The sequence below is a fragment of the Ostrinia nubilalis genome, chromosome 24 (assembly GCF_963855985.1).
Source record: "Ostrinia nubilalis chromosome 24, ilOstNubi1.1, whole genome shotgun sequence".
NCBI classification, from domain to species: Eukaryota; Metazoa; Arthropoda; class Insecta; order Lepidoptera; family Crambidae; genus Ostrinia; species Ostrinia nubilalis.
In genome coordinates, this window is record NC_087111.1 from 236,976 (window position 1) to 262,761 (window position 25,786).

The 25,786-nt window shown below is 44.6% G+C and overlaps 2 protein-coding genes across 2 annotated transcripts in view; one reads left to right on the plus strand and one right to left on the minus strand.

The window, feature by feature from the left end:
- LOC135083627 (serine/arginine repetitive matrix protein 2-like) lies at window positions 1-20,201 on the plus strand. The gene is made up of 12 exons (XM_063978329.1): window positions 1-78; window positions 1,307-1,430; window positions 2,873-3,066; window positions 11,058-13,542; window positions 13,773-13,867; window positions 15,129-15,376; window positions 15,871-16,313; window positions 16,365-17,305; window positions 17,762-17,831; window positions 17,965-18,012; window positions 18,372-18,453; window positions 18,940-20,201. Exons 1-11 carry the CDS (start codon window positions 1-3, stop codon window positions 18,407-18,409), a joined length of 4,764 nt encoding a protein of 1,587 aa, XP_063834399.1. The 3' UTR covers window positions 18,410-18,453; window positions 18,940-20,201.
- Window positions 20,160-25,786, minus strand: part of LOC135083630 (protein C12orf4 homolog) — a 16,734-nt gene continuing 11,107 nt past the window's right edge. Inside the window, exons 10-12 of the mRNA XM_063978333.1 lie at window positions 24,666-24,852; window positions 22,063-22,181; window positions 20,160-21,110 (exon numbers count right to left, since the gene is read on the minus strand). Coding sequence (XP_063834403.1) covers window positions 20,889-21,110; window positions 22,063-22,181; window positions 24,666-24,852 — 528 coding nt within the window. The 3' untranslated portion in view covers window positions 20,160-20,888. The remainder of the gene's footprint in view (window positions 21,111-22,062; window positions 22,182-24,665; window positions 24,853-25,786) is intronic.

Sequence of the window (25,786 nt, forward strand, 5' to 3'; positions counted from 1 at the left end):
ATGACGCAGGCCGAGATGTGGATCGCGTCGCGGAAGACCAGCCCGCGACGCGCCGCCAAGTCTCTGCCCGCGCCCGCGGTCAGTGGAACATTTCATCTTTATTCAAATTATGGTCTGGTCGCCGGAGAATTTTGTCCAATGACTCGCAAGCTACCTTTCCTTATCGCTCGCGCTACTGTGCGACTGGCGGCAGCAGTGAGTGTGCGAGCGCAACAGCAATATAATTACGCGCGAGCGATAAGGATGGGAAACTTTGGGTCATTGGTCAAAATTCTACGTGCTCACGGACCAGACTATAAACGGGTTAGGCCCGGTTCCCACTACTCCGGGCCGGCAAATATGCCGGACCGGTAGATCATAGCAAATGTTGTGATAGGGATAGAGACATGCGATTTTTGGTTTTACAAAAGTAATGCGATAGAGAATAATACTAAGTAATAAAAGCCACCTATTATACGGGCATTTTTTGGAGAAATTTATGAAATAACCAAAAAAACACGAATTTAAAAGCAGATTTTTTTCAAAATGTAACTTTTTTTATTATTTGTTGGCATTTTCTGGGTATTTTATGTATTATTCAGTATCTCCTATTATTTTGCATTATTACTGTTTTTATTTTATTAGGATATAGGTATCTCTTAGTTTAAAAGTTATTTCGTTTTCTTTACAATAAGTAACGTCAATCTAAAACGTTAAAATAACGGTATCGTTATAGCCAATGAGGCAATATAATGTGAAAGTATCCAGTTTTTTATTTATGAGAATAGATCTACCGGCCTCTAACAGCAGTACGTACCTACTTACTGTGTCAGTAAAGTTTTAAAAATTATAAAAAAGTAATAGTTTTTCTGTTTCTACCTATCCTAATAAGGCCCGCCATACACGGACCGCTTGAAGCAGTCAGGGTCGACAGCTTCAAGCTGCGACTGCACAGTGAACTGCAAAGTTCTATGGACGCACTTACACGAACCGCTCGAGCAGTTGCAACTGATTCGGGCGGTCGACAGCACGGTGAATTTTCATCGTGCGGTCAAGCAGTCGCCAGCCATACACTGACTGCTCGAGCTGTCAACAGCTCTCGCGCAGTTATCTCCGCCCACTTTCTTCATTCCACGGCGCGCGCGCTTGTGATTTGTTGAGCAGTTAATACCAACTGCTCGAGTAGTTATCGCTGGCAGCTTCAAGCTGTTGACTCTTGACTGCGGTCCGTGTATGTTGATCACTGACTAACTGCTCGAGCTGTCCGTATATTGCCGATCTTACATCCTATATCCTATCCTATACTTATTATTAGTTCACTCCGCAGGGCGGCGCGGCGCGGCGGAGCCTGCCTAGCAAAAAACATACTCCGCTGCGACTGACCGTGCTGCGGCAGGCACAGAGCGCGCACAAGCGACAAGTCACCAAGATACAGGCGCCCACGCAGATTGGTACGTATAAAGCCCGGTCTCCGAGCACGTAGAATTTTGTCCAATGACCCCAAGTTACCCACACTCACTCGCTCGCACACTCACTGCGGGCGCCCGTCGCACAGTCGCGACAGCAATATAATTGCGATCGATAAGGATGGGTAGCTTGGGGTCATTGGACAAAATTCTACGTGCTCGCAGACCAGACTATAGATCGTTTCATCCACGAAGACGCGCCCCACCAGTTTTTGGTCGAGGGAAGCGCGGGGTGCGGGGAGTTTGATCCGAGCAATCCGAGCGTCATTAATGTCGTGTGCGTGTGCACTCATGGATAATTTAGCGTGTATCGATAACACTCAAACATTAGCGGAAAAATGGTGGGGCACGTCTTCGTGGATGATCTTGTTTGTTTTTTTTTTTATATTAAGTCACGATTGGCGCCTATTACGTATTCTAATGTTGATTCGAGCTTGTTAATATTTATACTATGTAAAAAGGAAAGAAATCTCAAAGTTATGTGCATGTATCTCACACGTCGTTCAGTTAGCTAGCAAGGTGCTCTTTCAATGTGTCGAATAATTTACAACCGATCAAGTTAACTGCGCACCTGACGCTCTGGTACGGACGAGTCACATTCCAGCGAGGTGCGTCATAATTTGATCGGGTTGTAATTCCTTGCGCGAGTTTAACAACAATATTCCAAGAAATTATAATAGGTGCCGTTCGAACTATCACTGGATTGAATCACTTGAGTTTGAATCAAGTTTTGAATGTCACAATACATACACTGACCTAATAGTCTATCTATCTATCTATCTATGTCAGCCTTTGGGTTCGCCTTCGAACATAGGCCTCCTCTTCAACCCTCCACCGTTTTCTGTCCCTGGCCACACGCATCCAGTTCACTCCAGCCTGCTGCCGGATATCGTCTGTCCATCGTTTAGGCGGTCTTCCCCTGCCGCGGGTGTTGTTGCGGGGTCTCCACTCCAGGGTCTTTCTGGCCCAGCGATCCTGGTTCATCCGTGCAATGTGTCCTGCCCATCTCCATTTACGGCTCTCTATCTCTTCCACCACGTCGCTGACAGAAAAGTCTGCTGAGAGACTCCGAGTCGCACAATGAGCAATGGAAAGACAGATGCTTGGCGTCTCCCTACAAGATCACAAAACGAACGAGTGGATCAGAGAAAAGACGACCTAATAGTAGTTAGCATAAATTCCAAAAATATTTTACCTGATACTTACTGCAACATTCGTGAAGAACACCATCTAAAAACACCATCCACGGAAGACCAGCGTCGTGGTGTCCCTTATGACACCTCGGCATGATGCCGAGTGGATACCGTTTCGGTGACACGCACATTACCTACTCTATTTAGTTTTGTTTCATATTTTTGATGCTGTTTTGTGTCGCTGAATAAAAAATTTCATTTTCATTTTTTTTTAATTCACCAACGCATCTGTAGACCACACGAAGCAAGCGGCCATCATGCTGATGACGGGGCACACGGCCAAGGGCCCGAGCCCGCGCGGTAACAAGACCACGCCGTCCTTCGTGGCCAAGAAGCGCAGCCCCGCCGCCCGCGCGTCTCGCACTCCCCGCCGAAGCCCTAAGGCCCCGCCCACTAGGACCAGCAAGAGAGGATCCGCTAGCGGCTCCGTGAGTACTCATTTTATTATTGTCTATGACAGGGTTTCCCAATTTTTTTTTGCCAAGGAACCCTAATTGATTATACTTTTCCTAGCGGAACCCCCGTACTACTCCGCCCGCACGCCCTGCCCCTCCCTTGTGCGTAAACAAGTCGGTGCGCGCGAACAACGTCGGTCACGAAACATGGGATAATATTTTTTACGGAACCCTTGCGGCCTTTCCACGGAACCCCAGGGTTCCGCGGACCACCTTTCGGGAACCGCTGGTCTATACTACTTTAGTATTGTTAATGAGGGCTATCGTTTTAGCGCTCACCAGTTAGCGCCACTGTAGAGTAAGATCCTGTCACTTACTAGTAGAAATAGAAATAGAAATCTTTTATTTGCGTAAGAGACACGGTACATATTTGTTCAAATTATACATAAAGCAGTTTGTAAGTGCATGCGTGCTCTAGGCGCGCGGGGCGCGGTAACTGAGGTGGTTGTGTTTCGTACGTGCTCCCGGATTTTTTTAATTTTTGCTTATAAAATACGCATAGATCAATATAAATGTATTACCAGTGCATACAGTGAAGCAAGACCTATCGAACTGTGTACTTCATGTGACTGAGCATACGAGTGTTTAAGAACAGTGAGCAGAAATACTCCAAAAATTACCGTTCCGTTCGATTTGTAAACGACCGCAGCTAATGTTCTGCGTGTGACGTGTTGTGTCGGTCATAGAACTCGTCTATTCAAACCGGTTCGTTCAACTGGCAAGTTAAACGGAACTCGTGGAGAGATATTGCATATTTCGTCACTAATGAATAAGCCGCGCTGGTGTAGCGTGGAGTGCTCCGGACTTTAAACTTCGGGAGTGCTGGTTCAAATCCAACTGAGGACTATTATTTTTTATTTTTACTTTTTTTATTTTTTATTTTATTTTTTCTTTTACTTTATTTTTATAAAAAAATACCGTTTCTTGATAAACTAAAATGGATAGCAAGGGAAAGAGCAAGATTGCGCAAGGCTTGATTTGCGGTGGGTGTCGTAAAGTGATAGAAACCCGAAGATATTTGACGTGCCGGACCTGTAAACAACCTCATGATCTGGAGTGCGCTAACGTCTCGGAAAAACGCTTTTTTAATACCCTAACGAAGGAGCACAGAGAGAACTGGAGGTGTGTATTATGTATAAGCAACCAACCCAAATATGATAACACCAATACCCCTGTGCGTGGGGAAGAGGACAAAATAACGCATCACCGCGGCGCTGCTGTTGGAAGTCCTACATGCCTGGATATGTCTATAGCTGAATACCAACCAAACGACACTGCTCACGATGCTACTATGGAGCTAACGGATCTCCAGGCCTTTATGATGGAAATGCGTGCATTTAGGGAGGAAATCAGGGAGGAGTTGAGGGCAAACAGAGCACAAATGATAAAATTAAATGAGACTTTAGCGACACTCTCCGGCAGGGTAGGCCAGTGCGAGAGCCGCCTCGACAAGCTTGGGGAGCGAATGGACCGCCTGGAACAGCGCGCCGATACGGGATCGTCTGATGAACCTCTCGCGGCAACCATTGCCCAGCTGAAGGCGCAACTCAACGAGCGTGATCAGGACCTTCTACTCAATGACGTAGAGATTTCTTGTGTTCCGGAAGAGGGGGGTCAGAATCTTTACCATATTGTCTCTACACTGGCCGGTAAGCTGGGGGTGGACCTGACCGAGCAGGACATTGTGAGCGCTGTGCGGGTGGGTCGCGTGCCGGCGACCGTAACTGGTGCGGCGTCTGCACCGCGCCCCCGGCCCATCGCCGTGCGGCTCGCTCGACAGGCTGTACGGGACCGGCTGCTGCAGGCTGCGCGAGTGCGCCGTGGCGCCACCACTGAAGGTGTGGGCCTGCCGAGCCCGCCGCAGCGTTTCTATGTGAATGAGCGGCTAACGCAGATGAACAGACAGCTATTTCGGCGAGCACGCGAGTTAGGTGGCCGCCTAAATTGGCGCTTTATCTGGACCAGAAATGGGCATATATTTGCTCGTCAGCATTATAGTAAGGACAGCCCGCGCCATCGCTTGCGTACGGAGGACGACCTAATCCGGGTTTTCGGCTCAGACGCCGTTCGTCCGGCTCGTCAGTAGCCGAGTTGTGTGTATGTTATTGCCACTCTTTTACAATCATTGTTACTTCTTTCCCTTTTATTTTGTAATGTATATAGTGGAAAAATGTGTCTCTCTACTTTGTTTTTATTATTGCTGTTATATTTTTGGATTAATGTCTGACTTGGTTAGACTCTGTACAAGTATCTGTGTGCGTAGTGCTATTGTTGACGATGCTATTTGTATATTTTGTATCTGCTTGTGTATCTTGGCTGTGATTCTGTGCATTGCTCGCTTCTGGAAGTATATGTTTTCGTGTTTGCTATGTTTGCATATTGATTATTCCTGTTGTTATTATACTCGTTGCTTATTGCCTTATTTTTATAGCACAATAGTTCTTAGTTGTCAAATAATATCTATTGACCGTCGCCACATAACTCTGTTGAAGCTATATTTGAGTAACTGTAGGTACGTGCAGATTGTCTACTCATTTATTATACAGTATACTAAGAATAGAAAGAACCTTTCTCTGGGCCTATTGAATCCGGGATCTCTTGGAACACGACATGACGAGTTCCTCGTAGCACTGGACAGAAATGACGTGGATATCCTAGCCATCAACGAAACCTGGCTTAGACCGGGGGAGGAGAAACGTGCTCCTGCTCCCTCGAGTCACAGGCTGCGCCACGTCCCGCGACCAGAGGGCACTCGCTCAAGAGGAGGTGGAGTCGGCTTTTATGTGCGGCGTGGTCTGTATGCCAGGCAACTACCGCACCCTGAGGTGGCCCCCGTTGAGCAGATGTGGCTGAGTGTTGGACTGAATGGGTGCAGAATTGTTATCGGCACTGCGTACCGCCCACCCTGGATGAATGTGGATACCTTTTTTGATGCGCTAACCGAGTCAATCTGTTCATTTGCTAGATATGACAGCATAATTTTGATGGGAGATTTTAACATCAACTTACTCTCAACAAATAACGTAGATACGAGAAAATTCAATGAGTTTCTGAGCTGTGTTGGTCTTCAGCAGTTTGTGAATGCCGCAACCCATTTTACTGAACACTCTGAAACGTTGCTTGACGTGATTTGCAGTAGCGTTGTAGGGCTGTCTAACGTTTGTGTTGACTTTATACCTGAACTCAGTGCCCACGCATTTGTCACTTGTGAGGTCCCTGTAAGGAAACCCAAAGTACCGCCTAGATGGATCACCTACAGACCACTTAAGGATATTAAACTGGCGGATTTTGATTCAGATGTTGAGGCTGTGCCATGGGAACAATTTGTCGGGGACGATATTAGTGTCAATGACTCGATATCGGCATTTAACGATCACTTTATTCGTTTGTTTGATCGCCATGCACCTATTAGAAAGTCTTTTGTTAAGGAGCAAAGCCCACCCTGGATTACACATACGATTAAGGAAATGATGAGGTTGAGGGACGGGGCACTGGCTAGGAGCCGCCGGACTGAGTGTGAGTGTGATAAGGCTTACTATAAAGAGTTGAAGAAATTGGTGAATGCTGCATTGCATAGTGAAAAGGTTGCTTACTTTCGTCATCACATCAACAAACATTCAAAGAACCCGAAAGCACTGTGGAAGAATATTAGAAAAAATGTAGATTTTAATGATGGGAAGAACATTGATTTACCTGTGGGCATTGGTGATGCAGACTGCATAAACAGACACTTCCTTGATATCCCAGGGAACGAAAATGTTGATCAAGCAGAACATGATTATTTTCAGTCCCATCGCCATGGCAATGCGGTTTTCCATTTACATACAGTGGATGAGAGTACAGTGTTGAAGACTATTAAGCGTATATCGACCAACGCACAGGGAGTTGACGGTATATCTCTGGATATGTTGCTGCTTACCTTGCCCCGAACTTTGTCTATAATCACGTCCATCATAAATAAATCTATTGAAACGGGAGTTGTACCGGACATTTGGAAGGAGGCTATAGTGAAGCCGATACCTAAAGTGAGCCAACCTACCTCTGTGGGAGACCTCCGACCCATAAGTATCTTACCGTTGATGTCCAAGATCATAGAAAAAATTGTTTGCTCACAAATGGTAGATTTTTTAGAAAATAATAACATCCTGCCTTGTAAGCAATCCGGGTTCAGGGCTGGTTACAGTACGGCGACCTTGCTTTTGGATGTTATTGATGATGTCTTGGGAGCACAAGATGTGGGAAAAGGAACCATTCTGGTGCTATTGGATTATTCTCGCGCCTTTGATAGCATAAATACGAGTCTTCTCATTTCCAAGCTCTCTTACTACGGGTTTGATCGAGCATCGATAAGGTGGTTTAATAGCTATCTCAGTGGACGGACCCAACGTGTGGAAGTATGCCGCGACAATGAGGGCACTAAAAATGTCTCGTTAGCCACTCCCATTAGAAGAGGAATTCCACAAGGGTCAATATTGGGGCCAGTTTTGTTCATTTTGTATAGTTCCGATATTATTCAGAGTATACGCAATTGCAAATATCATCTCTACGCAGATGACCTCCAGGTCTACATCTCATTTAACCCAGCAGAGACAGCGAAAGCGGTGGATATGCTTAATGAGGATTTGCAGCGTGTAGCTCACTGGTCAGAGCGAAACAACCTCGTTATAAACCCCAAAAAGTCCAAATTCATCATTATGGGATCGAAGGGTCAAATCCACAATATAAAAAACCAAGGCCCGGGGGTGAGGATCGGGGGTGTGTGTGTGGAACGAGTGGATGAGGCGCGTAACCTTGGCGTACTTATGGATGGGAGCCTGAAATTTGAAAATCACATACGAGAAACCGTAAGAAGCTGCTACTATAGGTTGAAGGTTCTTTATAGGATAAGACAGTTCCTGAGTGTAGAGCTTCGCATATACTTCTGTGAGTCATTGATACTGTCTAAACTAAACTATGCAGACACAGTCATTGGAGGCTGTCTTATGGCTCGCACTAAAAGGATCATCCAACGTGTGCAAAACGCTTGCGCCCGCTTCTGCTTTTCCATCCCACGCAGAGCTCATGTTACGCCTTTCCTTAATAAAGGTGGACTCCTGAATATGGAGTCACGTTACAGACTCCACCTTGCCGGGCTTCTTTTCGGGATAATTAAAAATAGAAACCCGTTTTACCTCTCCGACAAGCTGGCGTTTTCTTGTAGACCGGTGCGTATGGCTTATAAGCTTACCTACCCAAGGCACACTACGGCTGCATTCCGCGGCAGTTTTCGTTACGTGGCTACAAAATGTTGGAACAATATACCCCCACCAATCCGGAACTCTTTGACAGGATATGCTTTTAAAACCAGATTCAAGGCTTATCTTATTGAGCGTCAAAAACTGATGTAGTTCTGCACGTAACAATTTTGAGGACTGTTTGCACGTATCTACTGTTGGTATCTGATCTTGTGCCTTGTTATTCTTATTATCATTGTCATGTTTATTGTTTCTGCCTTACTTAAACTTATGCCAAAATGTGTATGTGTCACCGTTGCTCAGTTGCGTATTGTTTTTTTAATGTTTACCTGCGCCTCTCCACCACTACAATCAGGCGACCACTGAAAACCAGCGTCGTGGTGCTACGCACTGCGGCATTATGCTGAGTGGAAGCCTATTTGGCATAATTTTTAAATTAATTTTTTATCGTATTAATATTCTGTAATTTGTTGTTCTAGTGTGCCAAATAAATGTATTTTCTTTCTTTCTTTCTTTCTTTCTCTACCGAATGTCGGCCTGCAAAAACTTAACAAAAATGTCACATTAAATAAATTAAAATTAAAAAGGTGTCCATTAATAAAATCATAATAATATTACATGCTTGTCAGGTACACATTTATTTACATTGTTTATTTAAGTCAAAATATTATTTCATGTCATAAAAGCACTCTCCAACAAGCCAGCGTTTTAATTTACGTAAAAACAAAGTAGTAGGTAATTGAGTAGCGAAGACAGTGGCACCAACTGGTAAGCGCTAAAGTGGCAGGAGGACTATCGCATTTGCACTCATCAAGATGGCGCCACTGTAGAGTAAGGTCCTGTCAATCGCCAGGGGTGCCAACTGTTAAGTATAGAAACGATAGCCCTCATTGTGAAGAATCTAAAACGTTAAAATAACGGTATCGTTATAGCCAGTGAACTGCTGTCGTAGTGACATTAACGTAATGTCAATGTCACACTAGAAACGTCAGAATAGAGGGACGTGTAATTACGTGGGAATTGTATTTAAAAATGAGGCAATCTAATGTGAAAGTTCAGTGTTTTATTTATGACAATAGATCTACCGGCCTCTAACACTACATAGTCAAACGATTCTGAAATGTCAAGTGGCGAAAATCGGAATTAAAAACCCAGTGATTAATGGTTATCCAACATGGCAAAATTCGGAACTAATAATCCAGTTGATAGTAGCGCCCTCCTATTATGATAGCTGGCACGGTTCAGCGTTGGAAAAAAATAGTAGCATTCGAGAGGTACGCGTACTATACGCGTGTCCTGAGGGAGATATTTATTTAATTTTTACATAGTATTTAAAATAAAGTCGCTCCCGCTATCTGTTCGCTTAGGTCTTTTAAAACTACGCAACGGATTTTAATGCGGTTTTCAGCCAAAGATACTGATTCAAGAGGAACTTTTGCTAGGTCGGGGCGGGTCGTTTTAGGTAAATTACTTCAGAATTTTATTACCATTGTCACTGCATTTCACCAGGCCACATGGTGCGAATAATACTTACGAAATTCCAGAGACTGGTATCATCGCTTAAAAATAGTAATAAGAAATGTTGTTGACAAAAAACGAAGATTCAGATAAACATATTCACATACATATTTCTTACTTTGAAATATACGTAGGATGCACGCTATATACGCGAGTAATTTATTATGCATGCAACAAAAACCTCGTGATCATACATTTCCTATTCACGAGACGAGCGTGTTAATTGATTATAAACATTAAAATAAACCTTGAATTTTATATGTTATCAGAAAGTAACAAATAATGAAAAATCCTTAGGCCTAAATAGTAATTGAAATAAAATAATGATCATCTAATAATATTTATTAATTAATAGTAATTTAAAGCAGAACGTTTCAATAACAGTAGGTATTGCACATAGCAGCTATGCAATTAGTGAATGACCTCAGACTATATCAAAATTACCATTCGTTCGAGTGACTAAGTAACTGTTTTGCACCTTTTTATGCGATGACTTTGTATAAAACACGTCACGCGGACGACTTCAGTCATTGCAAAGTCGAATTGCACTGTAACGTCGCACTCGCACAGTCTCGGTTGTTTTTCAAATAAAATAACAGGAATTGTGTTAATATGTTGTCGTTTCTGTGGAAGAAGTACCTGGCGGAATATTTCAGTTTCTACCTGAAAGATGTTAGAATGCTTTATGAGTAATTTTTGTAGTTGTTGTGTTGCAGTATTATTATTTTTTGTCTATGCTATGTGCATTGTGCATATCTGGAAAGAGCATGTTACTCAGAAATGGATTATTTAGTAAGGTTATCCTACGGGAGTCAAAAAAGTCGGGGTGGAATGTGATAATAACGCAAATGAATGACGTTAAATGTTTTGCCGCGCAATTTGGCTAGGTATTTTTGAATACATAGATATATCACTGTCACTGAGTGCAGCGAGACAATATTGTTACCCATTTATTGGCGCGGACTGTACGAATTGATGTAATTACCAAAAGCAGTCCAATTAAAGTCTGCATGTAAATGTTTCTCTCTGTGGAAGGTTGCAATTATTAATATGGAATATGACATAGAAAATATTAAAACGGCGATTCCGTTTGCAATAGCCTTTCCCGTCTTCGTTTGATACAGGAGCTAGTTTTAAATTTAAATACGAGGATTATTCAATAATGTATTGTATCTAGCTATATAAAAGGCTACAACAACTATCTCTCCGCAGGTATCGATCCTGGAGATCAGCGACTCGACTCAGTGCACCACTCGCTCGGGCTCGCCGCTGCTGCCGACGCCGCGTAAGTCCGCGCTCAAGGGGCCCGGCGCCGCGCGCAAACACGACTCCATCAAGTTCGACCTCAGCAACCTCGAACCCGCTCCCACCAGCGACGACGAACTAACTCTACACTACTCCGACACCTCCAGCACTCAGTCGCCCTCCCCGAGAAAGGGAATCCACTCTCGAAGCAGCAGGATGCTGGAGAAATCCCTCGGGACGTCCCCGGATGTGTCTCGTAGAAGCAGGAGCACCCTCACCGCGGTGTCTCCCGAATCTCCCCGCAGGAAGTCCAGTCGAGGCACGCTTATCCTCCAGAAAGCGCTGGACGCATCTCAAAGCGACGACGGCTACTCGCGCCGCACCACCAGGACCTTGACCGATCGTAGCGCCGACGCGACAGTAGCCTCTGCTTTCCGCACCCGTACGCTATCTCCGCGGTCCCCGGCTCAAAACCTGGAAACCTACTCCATCGTCGACCTGGTGTCGATGGACTCGAATGAATCCGGGAGATCGACGTCGGTGTACAATTCCGCCGGGTCCATCGACAGCAGCGCCACCGCGTTCGGGACGCCTCAGAACAGCATCGGTAGACGAACCAGGTCCACTATCGATCCCAGCACCTTGCTCGGGTCCAGTACGCCGTACGTCAAACCTACGAGAAGTTCGTCATTGAAGTCGCAGGGTTCGCGGAAGAGTTCTATCAAAAACTCCACAAACGTATCCACGAGGAGCTCGGGCCCCGCTCGCCGATCAAAGTCGTTAACAACCCCTGAGAATTCTCGAGATACTCAAAGGCATATCTCGGTCAACAGCACCCGGATATCCCGCGCCTCGAAGAGCCGGTCGCGGATCAACGACACCGATTTGATGCTGATATCGTCGAGCGATATCTCGCAGATGGAGGACGCCTCGCCGCTGTCGTCGAGACGCGTCAGTCAGAAGTCCCCGCAGAATAGTCCCGCGCCGACTCGTAAAAGTTCCCGCAGGAGCGGCGGAGACGCCACGCCCGATGGCAGCGAGAAGGAAAATCAAGGTACCAGCACGCCGCAAAACAGACACAGCCCTGAGGAGGCCGGCACGCCTGTCCTCAGCATCCAAAGTCTGCTAGATTCGAGCCAGAGCTCCTTCGCTTCCCAGAACTCGTCCAGGAAGGGACGAGGCGGCTCCAAGCGCAAGACGATCGGCGTCATAAGGTCGCAGCCGCGCGGCCGGCCCGGGGTCAAGTCTAAATCCCTGAGCTTCACGGCGAGGAGGGGTCTGCTGAGACTGAGCAAGGATTCCTCGTTAGCTTCGGACAAAACTGACGAGGGCGCTCCGAAGCCTAGCAACGAAAAGATGGTCACCCCGAAGAGCGCCGTCAAATTAGTCCAGGAGGCGGTCAAGAACAAACACTCCACCGCGAAGAAGCCGCAGTCGAAGCGCTCGATCATCGACGACCTGAACGAGTCCGACATCGTCAAGCAGCTGTTCAGCAGCCCCGTCAAAAGGAAGCTGTCTCAAAGCATGACGGAGTTCTCGAGGAAGCAGCTGTTCGACGACGACGATGACGTCGTCGTCAACAGGAGGCCAACGCGCAACACGATCGCGGTGGCCAACCGGACGCCGGATAACTCCATCTTGGACCGCACGGAGCCGATCACCCCCGAAGTCTTCGTCAGCCCGATCGGCACGCCTGCCGACAGCCCCAATCTATCCGGAATAAAGAGACTGTTCCGCAAGAATACACCGAATAACGATCTCCGAAACGTTAGAGGAGTCAAAGGCTTGTTACGCACGCCTCGAACCAGAAGGTCTATCAAGAACGACCTGTCCGACGTCGCCGGAATAAAGCAAGTGTTCGCGAAGTCGCCCAAAAACCGCTTGAGTGACGTCAGAGTGAAGGAAGTGTTCGCGGAGGGACCCAAAAACGATTTGCGACGCGTCTCGGGAGTGAAATCTCTGTTCCGATCGCAGAAGGAGCGCGCGTCGCCGAGGAACGATTTGACCGACGTTCGAGGCGTTAAGAACCTATTCCAAAGAAGCAGTCCCCGAAACGATCTGCGCAGAGTGTCGGGTGTCAAGAAAACTATGAGGAAAAATTCGCCCAAAAACGATTTGTCCGACGTGCGAGGCGTCAAGAAGTTGTTCAAGGGATCAAAAGCGAGGAACGACCTGAATGACGTCAGCGGAGTCGAGGAACTTTTCAACGAATCGGGTCATTCCGTGCCAGAATCGGAGCGGCTGTTCGATCAGCTGCTGGGCAAGCCGCCGATCAAGGCAGTCTACTCGAAGAGCTTTGCAAAGAAGACTACGGCACCTAAAACCAGGGCGCGCGCCGCAAAGTCTTTGCACGCGTCGATCGACGTCATCACCAATAACGTGGAGGATTGGCTGGAGCGCGAGTTGCAGAAACGTCTGCACAAGGACGACGTGCCCAAGGCGGTGTCTAAAGGTGAATTTTTATTTTAATGTGAATTTTAATTTATTTTATTTTATTATATTTTTTTGCCCCTGCGTACAAGGCACCCACTGAAAACCAGTGTCTTGGCACTGGGCAGTAAAATGTCAACTGTCAAGATAATACTTAGTGGGTGCCCTCTTTGGCAACATTTTTTTTTTCTCCGCCTCATTGTTTTTGTGCTTTTTAGTTGTCAAATAAATAATTTTTCTTTCTTTCTAAAGAGCTTCAGAAGCTGAGTACAGCAACAGTGGAAGGCGCTGAACCGTTGCGGACCTCGCGCGTCCGTACTAGTACCGTGGCGCGGGCCGAAGTCTCGGTAAGTGCTGTTTATTTGTTTATTTATTTATTTATTGTTGAAGATTTACCAACAACATATCAATTTACATGCATCGTTACATTATTAGAAAGCTAGAATCCAAAAGATATGCCTTTACAGGTAAATACAGCATTCAAAGAAAATAAGCTTGCCGACAGAAAAAAAAAGAACAGATTTTAACCAATTTATTACACACTAGCTTTCCGCCCGCGGCTTCGCCCGCGTGGAATTTTGTCTGTCACAGAAAAACTTTATCGCGCGCGTCCCTGTTTCAAAAACCGGGATAAAAACTATCCTATGTTCTTTCCCGGGACTCAAACTATCTCTATGCCAAATTTCATCAAAATCGGTTGCGAGGTTTAAGCGGGAAAGCGTAACAGACAGACAGACAGACAGACAGACAGAGTTACTTTCGCATTTATAATATTAGTTGGGATAAAGAAAAAAAAACAAATTTTAACAAAACAATCCAAATAGTTAAATTAATAATAACTCAGTAAAAATAAAATTTGGCAACAGTTCCTTATTTAGCCATTAGCTACACACAACTTCAAGTAGCTCATGCATTTTTTCTTGAATGAACGGTCTGAATCCAGGAAGATGTCGATGCCATGGTCGTTGACGTCGTTGTAAGTACGCATACATCGATACAATTTGTTCAAAAAGGTGACAGGTCACAAGGTCGGAGCTAGACCGGCCTATTCGAGATCCGAAGAACGCCGGTTCGAATTCCGTCGTTCGTTGGACTGTTATGGTTAATCCACGAATCATAGAGATGCCTAAACTGAATTGTCCCAACAAACTCATTGACAGGGGGGCGGGGTATTGACGATGGCGCCCCGCTGTCAATGTCACGGGTAGGACAGTTCAGTATATTGGGTCTATAATAAATTATTTAGCTTAGAGGGGTTAACGGCTTGTTGTGTTAAAAATTACTAATATTGTTTTGTTTCAAAAAAAAAAATAGAAAAAAGGGTTTGTCGTCGATGACTATAGTCTGGTCTGTCTGGAATTTTGTCCAATGACCCCAAGCTACTCATCCTTATCGCTCGCGCGTAATTAGGTTGCCGTCGCGCTCGCACACTCACTGCGGGCGCCCGTCGCACAGTCGCGACAGCAATATAATTACGCGCGAGCGATAAGGATGGGTAGCTTGGGGTCATTGGACAAAATTCTACGTGCTCATAGACCCGGCTTTAGACAAATCGATTATTATAGAAGAAAAAAATGGTTAAAATTGAAGTATTTTTTCCACCCCCAGCACTCGCAGCGCAAGAAGTCCGCGTCCGAGTTGTACGGCGCGCACACGCTGCCGCTCAAGAAGCGCTCGCTGGCGGACGCGCCGGACACCGCCCCGGACGGCCCGGACGCGCCGGACAGGCTCAGCCTGCCGCTGAAGAAGCGCGCCGTGGTGCACTCCACGCCCGTCAAGGGCCGCGCGCGCACCACCTTGAATGCCTCCGAGCTCGGCCGCGTCTCGCCCATACAAGCCGCCGATACTTCCTTGAGGTAATCTTATCATCATCATCATCATTTCAGTCATAGGACGTCCACTGCTGAACGTAGGCCTCCCCCAATGCTCTCCATGTTACCCGGTTAGTAGCGGCTTGCGTCCAGCGCTTTCCTGCTACCTTTATGATGTCGTCAGTCCACCTTGTGGGTGGACGTCCCACGCTGTGTTTTCCGGTACACGGTAATATACTCGCTAAAATAGCAAGACAGGTCTTAACGCGACGTTTATTAATGAGTTTCATTATGTTCTCAACGTCAAGCCGTGAGTACATAATGGAACGCGAAAGTTTAAAATCTTATGTAATATACTCACGCCCGCCCGTTTTTAAAAGATAATTCATTCTAGTTCTGAATACAGAGTTAGTTTTCTAGAGACACCATGTATCAATCGAAAAGTCCACATTTGAACAGCTTTTAGAAAATATTTGTAGTATCGCCTACGTATCCTATTTATTTTATCGGAGTTATAATAAAAACATTCATATTTTCAGATCTGAATCAACATTGGCAATTTCGGAGCCGAAACCGACTAAAGCCAAGCGAACCACTAAAGCTGCCGTTGAAATCGAAGCACCCAAACAAGCTGCGAAGTCCCCGCCCAAAGCCAACGCTTCGAAATCTTCACCCAGGCGAGCTCCTGAGCCTCGCGCTACGCGAGCTCGCGGCGCCAAGGCCGACCGCTCGCAAACTCAAACCAAGAAACGACGCACATCTCTAGTTATCTCTAAAAAGTCGCCCGTCATGAGCCCCAAACCCGCGCCCAGGACGAAAAGAGGAAAGGCCGAACCGCAGCCAGATTCGCCGCTCAAACCCCAGCCGAAACAGACTCGAGGCAGAGCGGCTCAGCCGCCGTCTCCGAAGCCTAGCCCGAAGAAAACCAGAGGAAAAGCCACTCAACCCCAGTCTCCGATTAAATCTAGCCCCAAGAAGAGAGGCAAACCGACCCGCACGCCGTCGCCGCCCAAACCGAGCCCGAAGAAAAGAGGCACCCGCAAACAGGAAGACAAACCGGCGACACCTAAACGACCCACCCGAGCTAAAGTGCAAAAAGCTTCGGTTGTCGTGGGCAAACCCTCGCCTAAGATGAAGCCGCAAGCGAAATCCAAAAGCGAAGCGAAAGTTACCATGAGCGAGTCGCCTAAAACGAAACGGCAAGTCGCAAGTCGGGCTGCGAAAACCCAAGATCAAGTCAATAGTCCGCGAAAGTCACGCAAAACTGCGGCTAGCGAAAAAAGTGTCGAGCGAGTCGAAATCAAATCGAGACGCAGGAAAGTGGAATCTCCCAAAAAATCTCCGCAGCCGGCCCGGACGCGCCGGGCGGCCGAAAATGAACCTAAGAGCAAGAGGAGCAAAGCCGTCAGCGAATCTGATAAAAATCCCGAGCCGGAAAAGAAGGGGAGAAAAGGGCGGAAAACTCAAGTCGTAGAAGAAAAGCCTGAACCAAAGAGAACTCGTAAGACTCAGGACGAGTCAAAGAGGACGGTCGCGAAGGAGTCGCCGAAACCGATTCGATCCCGCGGCAGGAAGCTCGAGGCCCAGGAGAGCGTTCAGTCGGAGCCCCCGACGAGAACCCGGCGGGGGAAAGGCAGCGACAACGCCACCGTCATACCCGAAGTCGCGTCTCGGAAGCGCAAAACCACCGCGGAGAACGTCATACCTGCCAAAGTGACCAAAACCAGCGCCAAGGAGGTCGTCGAGACCAAGTCCCGGCGAGGGCGGAAGACGACCATCGAGACCGTCGAGGTTGAGACGGGCAGCGTCAGGCAAAAACGCTCCGTAATTAAAGACAGCAAGGTCTCTATTAGCTCGCGCAAGAACCAGGACGGCAGCCGCGTTGAAAACGTGCGGACGGTGCGCTCGCGCAAGCTCGTGGTGACCGCCGTGGAGACCAGCGCCCCTAAACCGAAGGCCGCGAGGGGCGGGAAAGTAAGTCTTTTAGTCTTAACAAATTATAAGGCTGGTTTTAGAGTCACGCTGACGCACGCTGACCGCCGAAATGTATGAAGCGTCGGCGCCGAGCGATCAGCGTCACTCAGGAACGTTCCCTTCAATTACATACATATTGATCTGTCAGCGCCGACGATCAGCGAGCGGTCAGCGCGATTCTAAAATCCGCCTTACTATGGAAACATAAAAATGAACTATAAAAGATAACAACAAGACAACTTAGCGTTAACAAATGCATTCGCAGGCATCAATGACTAATTCTTTTGTTGGTGATATGTATTTGATGCCTCCGACTGCATTTGTGAATACGTAGGCTGAGTTGCACCATCTTCTTTTAGGTCACATATTTTATATTGACTGTCATAAATCTGCAGACATTTTTCTTTTGATTTTGTGACGATGAATGAACTTTACGAAAGTTATTATTGTTTGCAGGCAACTGCCAAAGAAAATGAAACAAAAACCAACACTCGGAAAAAGAAGACTGAATCATCGCCTGCAAAACGTAAGTTACATTTTACACTCATCAATAAAATTGTAGATTTTAAAACAATTGAGTCTTAAATTCATTTAAAGATGAAAATAACATGATTAAGATGAAAATAACATGATTAAAATTTGACTTGATTTAATTTCAGAAGCATCCCCAGAGAAGCGTACGCGCCGCGCCGCCCGTCCGCAAGAAGGTAAGCGAATTTCAAATCCTGTAGAAGGGATCAATCCATAATTATAAAGGTTTAAAGACATAAGAAGTAGTTTGTTACCCTCTGAATATTAATTACCAGATTTAAAGTATGCTACATTACTGCTATTTTCAATATTTACACCAATTCAGTCAGCCTTTTTGGGCTGACACTGTTGATTTGTTGTCGACACGAAAAGAAGAAGAAGAAGTCAGCCTTGAATCTATTTTCGGGTTTCAGTTTGACTCTGGTCGGTAGCCGGTTCTATAAAGGTCATGGCACACCTTAAACTTGCGTTCTCACAGAATCGTCATTTCTTCATGTCCTGCATTTACTAAATACATTGTTTACTTTTATTTCAGAGACAACAAAAGCAACGGGCCGCTCACGTAGGAGATAATACAACTGACATAGAAAATCAAGTACAAAACTATAATTTAAAACGTAAGTTTTTAACAAAACAGTTCAATATTGTAAACCTGCTTAAAAGTATTTTATTATTGCGTACATAAATAAAAGCCGCTAAATGGCCGCTGGAGCAGGAAAGTTCTTGAGTGGCGACCACAAGCCGGAAGACGTAGCGTGGACAGGCCTCCCATTAGGTGGACCGACGATCTGGTGAAGGTCGCGGGAGGTGCCTGGATGCGAGCGGCGCAGAACCGGTCTTAGTGGAAATCTTTGGGGGAGGCCTTTGTCCAGCAGTGGACGTCTTTCGGCTGAAACGAACGAACATAAATAAAAGATTTACTATTTATTAAACTTACATTTACTAAGTTGAAAATATATTTTTTGTTGTAACATAATATTAAGTTTGTTTTATCTCTTCTCCTGCTCAACTTGCATTCGCAGTTTATCTACAACGTACGTTTGCTTGTTTAAGTTATAGACACTTATATTTTGTATATTTACAATGTTTATGTATTGTTTCAGGTGCATTTATAAAACGCCGTAAGAGTACATATTTATGTTAATTAACGTTTACTTAGTCTAATTTAACATCTAAAACGATCCTCAGGATAGCGTCCGTCTTCGAACGACGCACTGAAGCTCAAACAAACTGTATACGGGACAGTAATATTTTAATAGGACATTTCTTTACTACTTATGTAACTTGTCGTACATGACAATAAAACAATATTTTGCGATGTTGAAGTTAAATAGCAATCAACTGTTGTAATCTTTGATGTTAATGGATATTAATGTTGTATATGAGAAAGGTTTTTAACATACCGAATTAAATATAGTACATGTTATGTAGAAGACTTGAAAAGTACATTTTAAACTGTATTATGAAATAGATGAAGTTTTTAACTAGTTGGTAACACGCACTGCGTACTCGCATTGTTGAGTTTACATTTGATGTTGTTGGAGTCTCGTCTCTAGACAGCAATAAATAACGGCTATCTCAACAGTTGAAACTTAAGTTTGGTTTTAGACAGTTAATTTTAAGAACCCAAAAAATAAGTTTGATTTTATTTTAGACGCCTAAAATATTATGTAGGGTTTTAGTTGATATTTTAGTGTTCAATCTGTGTGATTCGTAGTATCATGGGTTTATTTTTATTATTTTAATCGCTTTGTATTGCTTTTAATATGCCAAATTAGGTTCTGATTTTTTTAATGTGATAATATAGATTCTTGGTCTGCGTGCTATTGCGCTAATAGTGGTACTATTTTATAACGAAGCACAATATCAATGCACACTTTTTCTGGTTTTTTAAACGGACATTATTTGTTTTAGTATTTTGGATATTTTAGTTGAAAATAGACATTTCTTAGTATGTAGTGATGATACAGTGGTGCTCGTGACGCACTCGATCGCATCAGGAATTGTTCGCAGTGGTTTCCTGACACGAATGACGTACTTTCATTTCTTTAGAAACGGACATATTAAGCGATCTTGACTTAATCACAAGTCGATAAAGTCTAAAATTGCTTCAACACCGATTTGAACTCTGTTTACTTTAATGTTTCTTTCAGCAAAACACTGCGAATAAGGTCTTATTTTTGTGAAATGTGATGCCTTTTGAAGTGTTGAGCATTATAGACATGCAACGGGAACAAAGTTTTTATTTAGATTACCTTAGAAGAGTTGACAGGTTTCAAATTGATATTTGTAGGCAAGTTCTGGAATTGCAATTAAATAAATATTGTTAATAAATAAATATAATAAATTGTGAGATACAAAATAACATTGATTTTCAATACGAGGGAATGTTACCCAACGAAATGGGAAATTCTTTTCGCACGCTCCTTAGGGCGTGGACACATATCTTCAGTGCGGCACGGCGCCTGATGTGATGTGAAGAGACATCAGGACAGCCTGATCAAGCGACATCTACAGGGCTATGATGGGTGCAACGATTACAACCCGGTTCAGTTAACTGCGCACCTGGTTCCGTGACGTCACGTCGACGCTCTGATACGGACGGGGCGAACGCGGGTAAGTGCGAGGCAGTCGCATTCCAGTGAGGTGCGCAGTTAGCCCCATCGGGTTGTAAGAAAGATGCCACACGTTGCGTTGCGGTGCCGCTCCGCAGTTCTACATATAAAAGTCCGACGGACTGACAATGTCCGTGTGGCGTCTCTCATAATCTTATAAAGCCCGGTCTGTGAGCACGTAGAATTTTGTCCAATGACCCCAAGCTACCCATCCTTATCGCTCGCACACTCACTGCGGCCGCCCGTCGTACAGTCGCGACAGCAATATAATTACGCGCGAGCGATAAGGATGGGTAGCTTGGGGTCATTGGACAAAATTCTACGTGCTCACAGACCAGACTATAGAGGCATTTTGTCGATCTTACACGATAAATTATATCGTGGCGCGCATCCTAGCCCGTTTAGCTGTTTACATTCTCGTCCTATCTGTCCATTAATCATGACGCCGGCGGCTTGACTTTAACCGGGTTGGAGATGCGGAATATCGTCGGCAGTAGGTTTGCGAGCGCGTGGAATAGTTCAGGCGCGGTGGCGGGCGGCGCACAGAAGTGTAAGGTTCGAGGCTCTGCGCCGCCCCAGCCGGCTGCCTCTAGCACGAATCCTTTCACGCATTTTAGAACTAGTTCTGCGCGGCGGAGGCACCATGCTGCTGTTGTTTCCTGTATAAGATAGGAAACGGTGTTGAGATATCCTGTTTGATTCACATTATAAAGCCTGCTGTGAAGTGCAAAGTGCTCGAGTGGCGACCACGGGCTGGAAGACGTAGTGTGGGCAGGTCTCCTACTAGATAGACCGACGATCTGGTAAAGGTCGCGGGAAGAACCTGGATGCGGGCAGCACAGGACCGTTCGTTATGGAAAGCCTTTGTCCAGCAGTGGACGTCATTTGACTGAAACGAACGAACAAAGTTCAAAGTAGGACATAAAGGTGGTCTTCCCCCACATTTTTTCACGATTATTCATACAGAACTTGCACATGCTGGTGTCTGACACATTTGGCTGCTTTGGATTCGGTGGAAAGGCGTGCCAGGAGACTAATCGACAGCCCGACCCTTGTCGAAGGACTTATCTTGCCCTGCGCAGCAAGAAATCATAGATTGTTTTTTTTTAAAATAATCAGGTTTGTGCCTGCAGTGTACAGACTAAACTGGAAAGCATTACAAAAAAATATTCTTCAATTCCTGTATGCTTCCTGGAAAATATTCCACAACTTCTAGATTGAGATAAATCAAGTCTTACAACAAGATCATACATAATTATACAGAATGTCCCAAAAGTAGCACGCAGGATTGACAAAGGGTATTTATTTATCTACTAGCTTTCCGCCCACGGCTTCGCCCGCGTGGAATTTTGTCTGTCACAGAAAAACTTTATCACGCGCGTTCCTGTTACAAAAATCGGGATAAAAACTATCCTATGTCCTTTCCCGGGACTCAAACTATCTCTATGCCAAATTTCATCAAAATAGGTCAGTGGTTTAGGCGTGAAAGAGAGACAGACAGAGTAACTTTCGCATTTATATAGTATAGATAAGGCCTGCTGAGCTATCTCCTGTGTTAGTCTGGCGTGCTACCTTTAAAATACCCTGTATTATAATACAGCGATAACAAACCTCTGACAAGTCGTTCCTGAGCAGCAGCGGGATGGAGATGCTGGTGACGTCGTTGCAGCAGGCCGCCTTCAGGATGTTGCGAAGACCCAGGATGGCCGGGTGCCGCGACGTGATGTCGCCTGACGCACATTCAAATAGCTGGTTCATTTCAAAAAGAGTAAAACACCGTGCAAACTACTGACTACGGCCGATTAGTTTGGTCGGTAATTTGAATGTTATGTTATTTATCTGTTTAATTTCTAATAACCAGGGTCTATAAAGGCAAGCGGGGAAAGATATTATATTAGGAACACTATACAATTTTACATATTATTGACATTGATTACACTAGTTTACAAGGTTTTTTACCCAGAGATGAAACTGATATGTATCGGTAGAGTTATTAACCCTTACTTAAAAACTGAACTTAGAAAAAATTTAGGACGTCAAATTTTGTAAATATTGATTATATTAATTTCTATCATTTTTATAAACGTATCTCTAAAAACAATTAAAAATGAGTCGTGTTACTCCTTCTTTTATGCTGATTAGTATCAGTTTCCCTTATTATAGACCAGCAGCAATCCGCTAACATATTTTTATCCCAAATTCCTTGATATCTTTCCTCAAAAACCTTCAAATCCTGGTGAAAACTTTCGCCATGCTCAACACTCACGCTTCCCAGGTTCTCAGGAAAAAAATCCAGGTGATAATATAAAAAATGAATTTTTAACGACTTATTCACACCCATTCTTTGGTAATTCCTCAATAATTTGGAAATAATTTCTGCATAATTCTCAGATAAAATAGTTTCTCAGGAAACTTTTCACTACTGCTTTAAATTAATACCAATCATCTTTCCCTTACTGGAATTGCTGGGTAATGACGGTTAAAGAACTCCTTCAGATTGTAGCACAGGTTTTGTGACTGATGCAACATCAGGATATTGTATGTTCTTGGTTTTTGTTGTTAAAACCTGTAGTTTTAGTGAGGCAGAAGTAACAGTCATTAGTTTGATTTGTTGGTTCTCTCCATGACATTGGGGTGCCGAATCGTATATGTTTTCTTTTTCCTGCAGCCTAGTGCAATAATATACTTCTCAAATTTTCGCACACTACACCAGGAACACATTTTTTATCAGGTTTGTTACCGAGATTTGAAAGTAATAGAAATAGGCCCGTTTTACGGCCTTAGTGATTGGTCTTTTCTTTTTTGACAATATAATTTGACCACAAACTCAGCAAAAGTTATTTGGGCTTAATTTACACTGTCTTGGTGATATTTTAAAACAAGTGAAAATGTTAAAATAATACTTACACGCAATTAAAATAAAGTAGAAACTCCGACACGGCCAACAAGTCAGCTTACTTAGGTTAATGTCAATATCTCAAAAACTTGACGTGATAAAAATATGAGACATATATTTTTGTAATAAGGGGACTGGTAGAAAACACATCCAATATGAATTATCTTTGGGTAAAAGAAAAACTTTTTTTTTGTAAACTAGTGTTATTATAATTGTCTGTATTGTATAACTTGTTGGCGCGTTGGACTTTCTGTGAGCCTTCAAGCTGATTATAAATAAATAAAGCACGATCTATCTCTTCGTTCTATCTGCTACCAGTTGTCTTCCTTTGGAGCGCCCCCTAGCGGAATGTTTAGTTAATAAAATTACATTAAGTATCGTTATCCTCAATAGATGGCGTTAAAACCTGTCCTCGACAAGGTCGTCGGTCCTTCCTGTTGGTGAGCTTAGTCACATCTCTAGCATCTCAGAAAAAGCTTTTTGCTTCACCTTTCGTCAGATTTCTGACAATTTCTTCCACCACTTCTTTTCAGCACCAGTCGATGTTATCTCGAAGTGGTGGTAGGGCATGCTGTATTTGGGACGTGTGTAAAGGGTGTGTAAACTGACTGACTTAGTGACATATCAACGCACAGCCTAAACGGCTAAACGTAGGCACTTGAAATTTGGAAGGGACGTAGCTTAGATACCGTAGAGGTGCACTAAGAAAGGAATTCCCTAAATTCCCACGTGAACGGGAATTAGCGGGAAAATCCTTTTGTATGAAAAATCTAAACCGCTTAAGTTATACTCTTGATATTTGGCATGCAGGTACCTTAGTAAACTTAAAGATTAGTTACAACAGGATATTGCAAAATTCCCACGGGAACGGGAGTAAGCGGGAAAAAAAACATTTGTATGAAAAAATCTAAACCGCGTAAGAAGATAAAGAGGGTAAAACGGGATCCACGCGTACGAAGTCGCGGGCACAGCCAGTCTGAGATAAAGCGTATCGCCACTGACCGGTCCTCAGCGGCGCATCATCAGCCAGCAGATGGAACACCACGTGTACGTCGGCCAGGTTGCTGTGGCGCGTGACCAGCGCGTCGGTCTCTTACCGCCCCCCTTTAAGCCTGCAGCGCCCACAAGGGGGCGTTATCGCCCACTTTGGGAAAAACTGCTATATACCATCACGATACGAGTAATAGGAGCAGAGTAACAATGAAAAATGTTGCAAAAACGGGTTTTCACGCGTACGAAGTCGCGGGCACAGCCAGTCTGAGATAAAGCTAGCTAGTCAAAGATAATAAATAAATAAATAAAGCGTATCGCCACTGACCGGTCCTCAGCGGCGCGTCATCAGCCAGCAGATGGAACACCACGTGTACGTCGGCCAGGTTGCTGTGGCGCGTGACCAGCGCGTCGCCGGGCTGCATCGCTTGCCGCCAGCGAGCCTTGCTGGCGGTCCCAACTGTGTTGCCGTTTGATTGCTGCTCGCGAAGCCGCTGAGCGTTGCGGGCCTCCGCCTGTCGAGGGGAAAATACACAATGCATAAACTGTAATCCGTCCGTGACCCTCACTCGGCATGGGGCACACTGAAAACCAGCGCCGTGGCCTTCGTCACCGTGGCCCACGGCATATGCTGAGTGGGGTCCCGTTGTAGTGGGCATCTTGTTGGTGGATGGGTGGCACTGCTCAGTTTACTCTTGTTTTTATTTTTTCTTCTTCCATTATTATGTGCCACTGTCATGTCTATGTAATTGCCTGTATTTGTGTGATGTCCATTGTAATAAATGTGTCTTTCTTTCTTTCTTTCTAATCAAGCTCGCTCAGTGACTCATCAAGCGAACCGATTAATTTGGATATACAGGGTGTTTGGCGCATCGTGTGCCAAAATGATTTGGCGGATAGAATGGGTCATTTCCTATATTTTCAGCCCCCATAACACGTTCCATACCAGGCGGCTACTTTTAAATTAATTTTTTTAGTAATTTCACCAAAATATCCAAATCGCATCATTTAATTTCGATTTCAAAAAAAACTACTAGGCGCAGCCCTAAAGTAAATATTTTGTTTTGACGTGCATTAATGTAGGGTTGCATCAAATCTAAATTTATTGGCAAATATCATCTAGTTTTTTTAAAATTCAGCTTTGAAGTTTTCCGAAAAGTTAAAAATGGACTGAACATTTAAGTTTACAAGGGTATAATTTTTTTTTTAAAAGAGATAGCGATCTTTGGATTTTATCAAAACTTCTCTAGTCTATCCTCATTCAAACGGTATACTAATCTTGTTTAAATAATAACAACAACTTCACAAATTCCTTAAATTAGTGCATTGACTCTACTCGGACTGATTTGCGAAATTTGTGTTTATAGCTCCTTTTTGTGTGAATAGCACTTAGAACACCTAACAGGTAAAAATTATTTATCTTATGCAATGTAAAAACCTTTTCCCTAT

What these genes read in the sequence shown, in the direction of transcription:
- LOC135083627 (XM_063978329.1), top strand. Translation starts at nt 1, where the DNA reads ATGACGCAGGCCGAGATGTGGATCGCGTCGCGGAAGACCAGCCCGCGA. An exon ending in GAGGATCCGCTAGCGGCTCC is followed by an intron (nt 3,067 to 11,057) that starts GTGAGTACTCAT and finishes ATCTCTCCGCAG; the next exon opens with GTATCGATCCTGGAGATCAG. An exon ending in GCCCAAGGCGGTGTCTAAAG is followed by an intron (nt 13,543 to 13,772) that starts GTGAATTTTTAT and finishes TTCTTTCTAAAG; the next exon opens with AGCTTCAGAAGCTGAGTACA.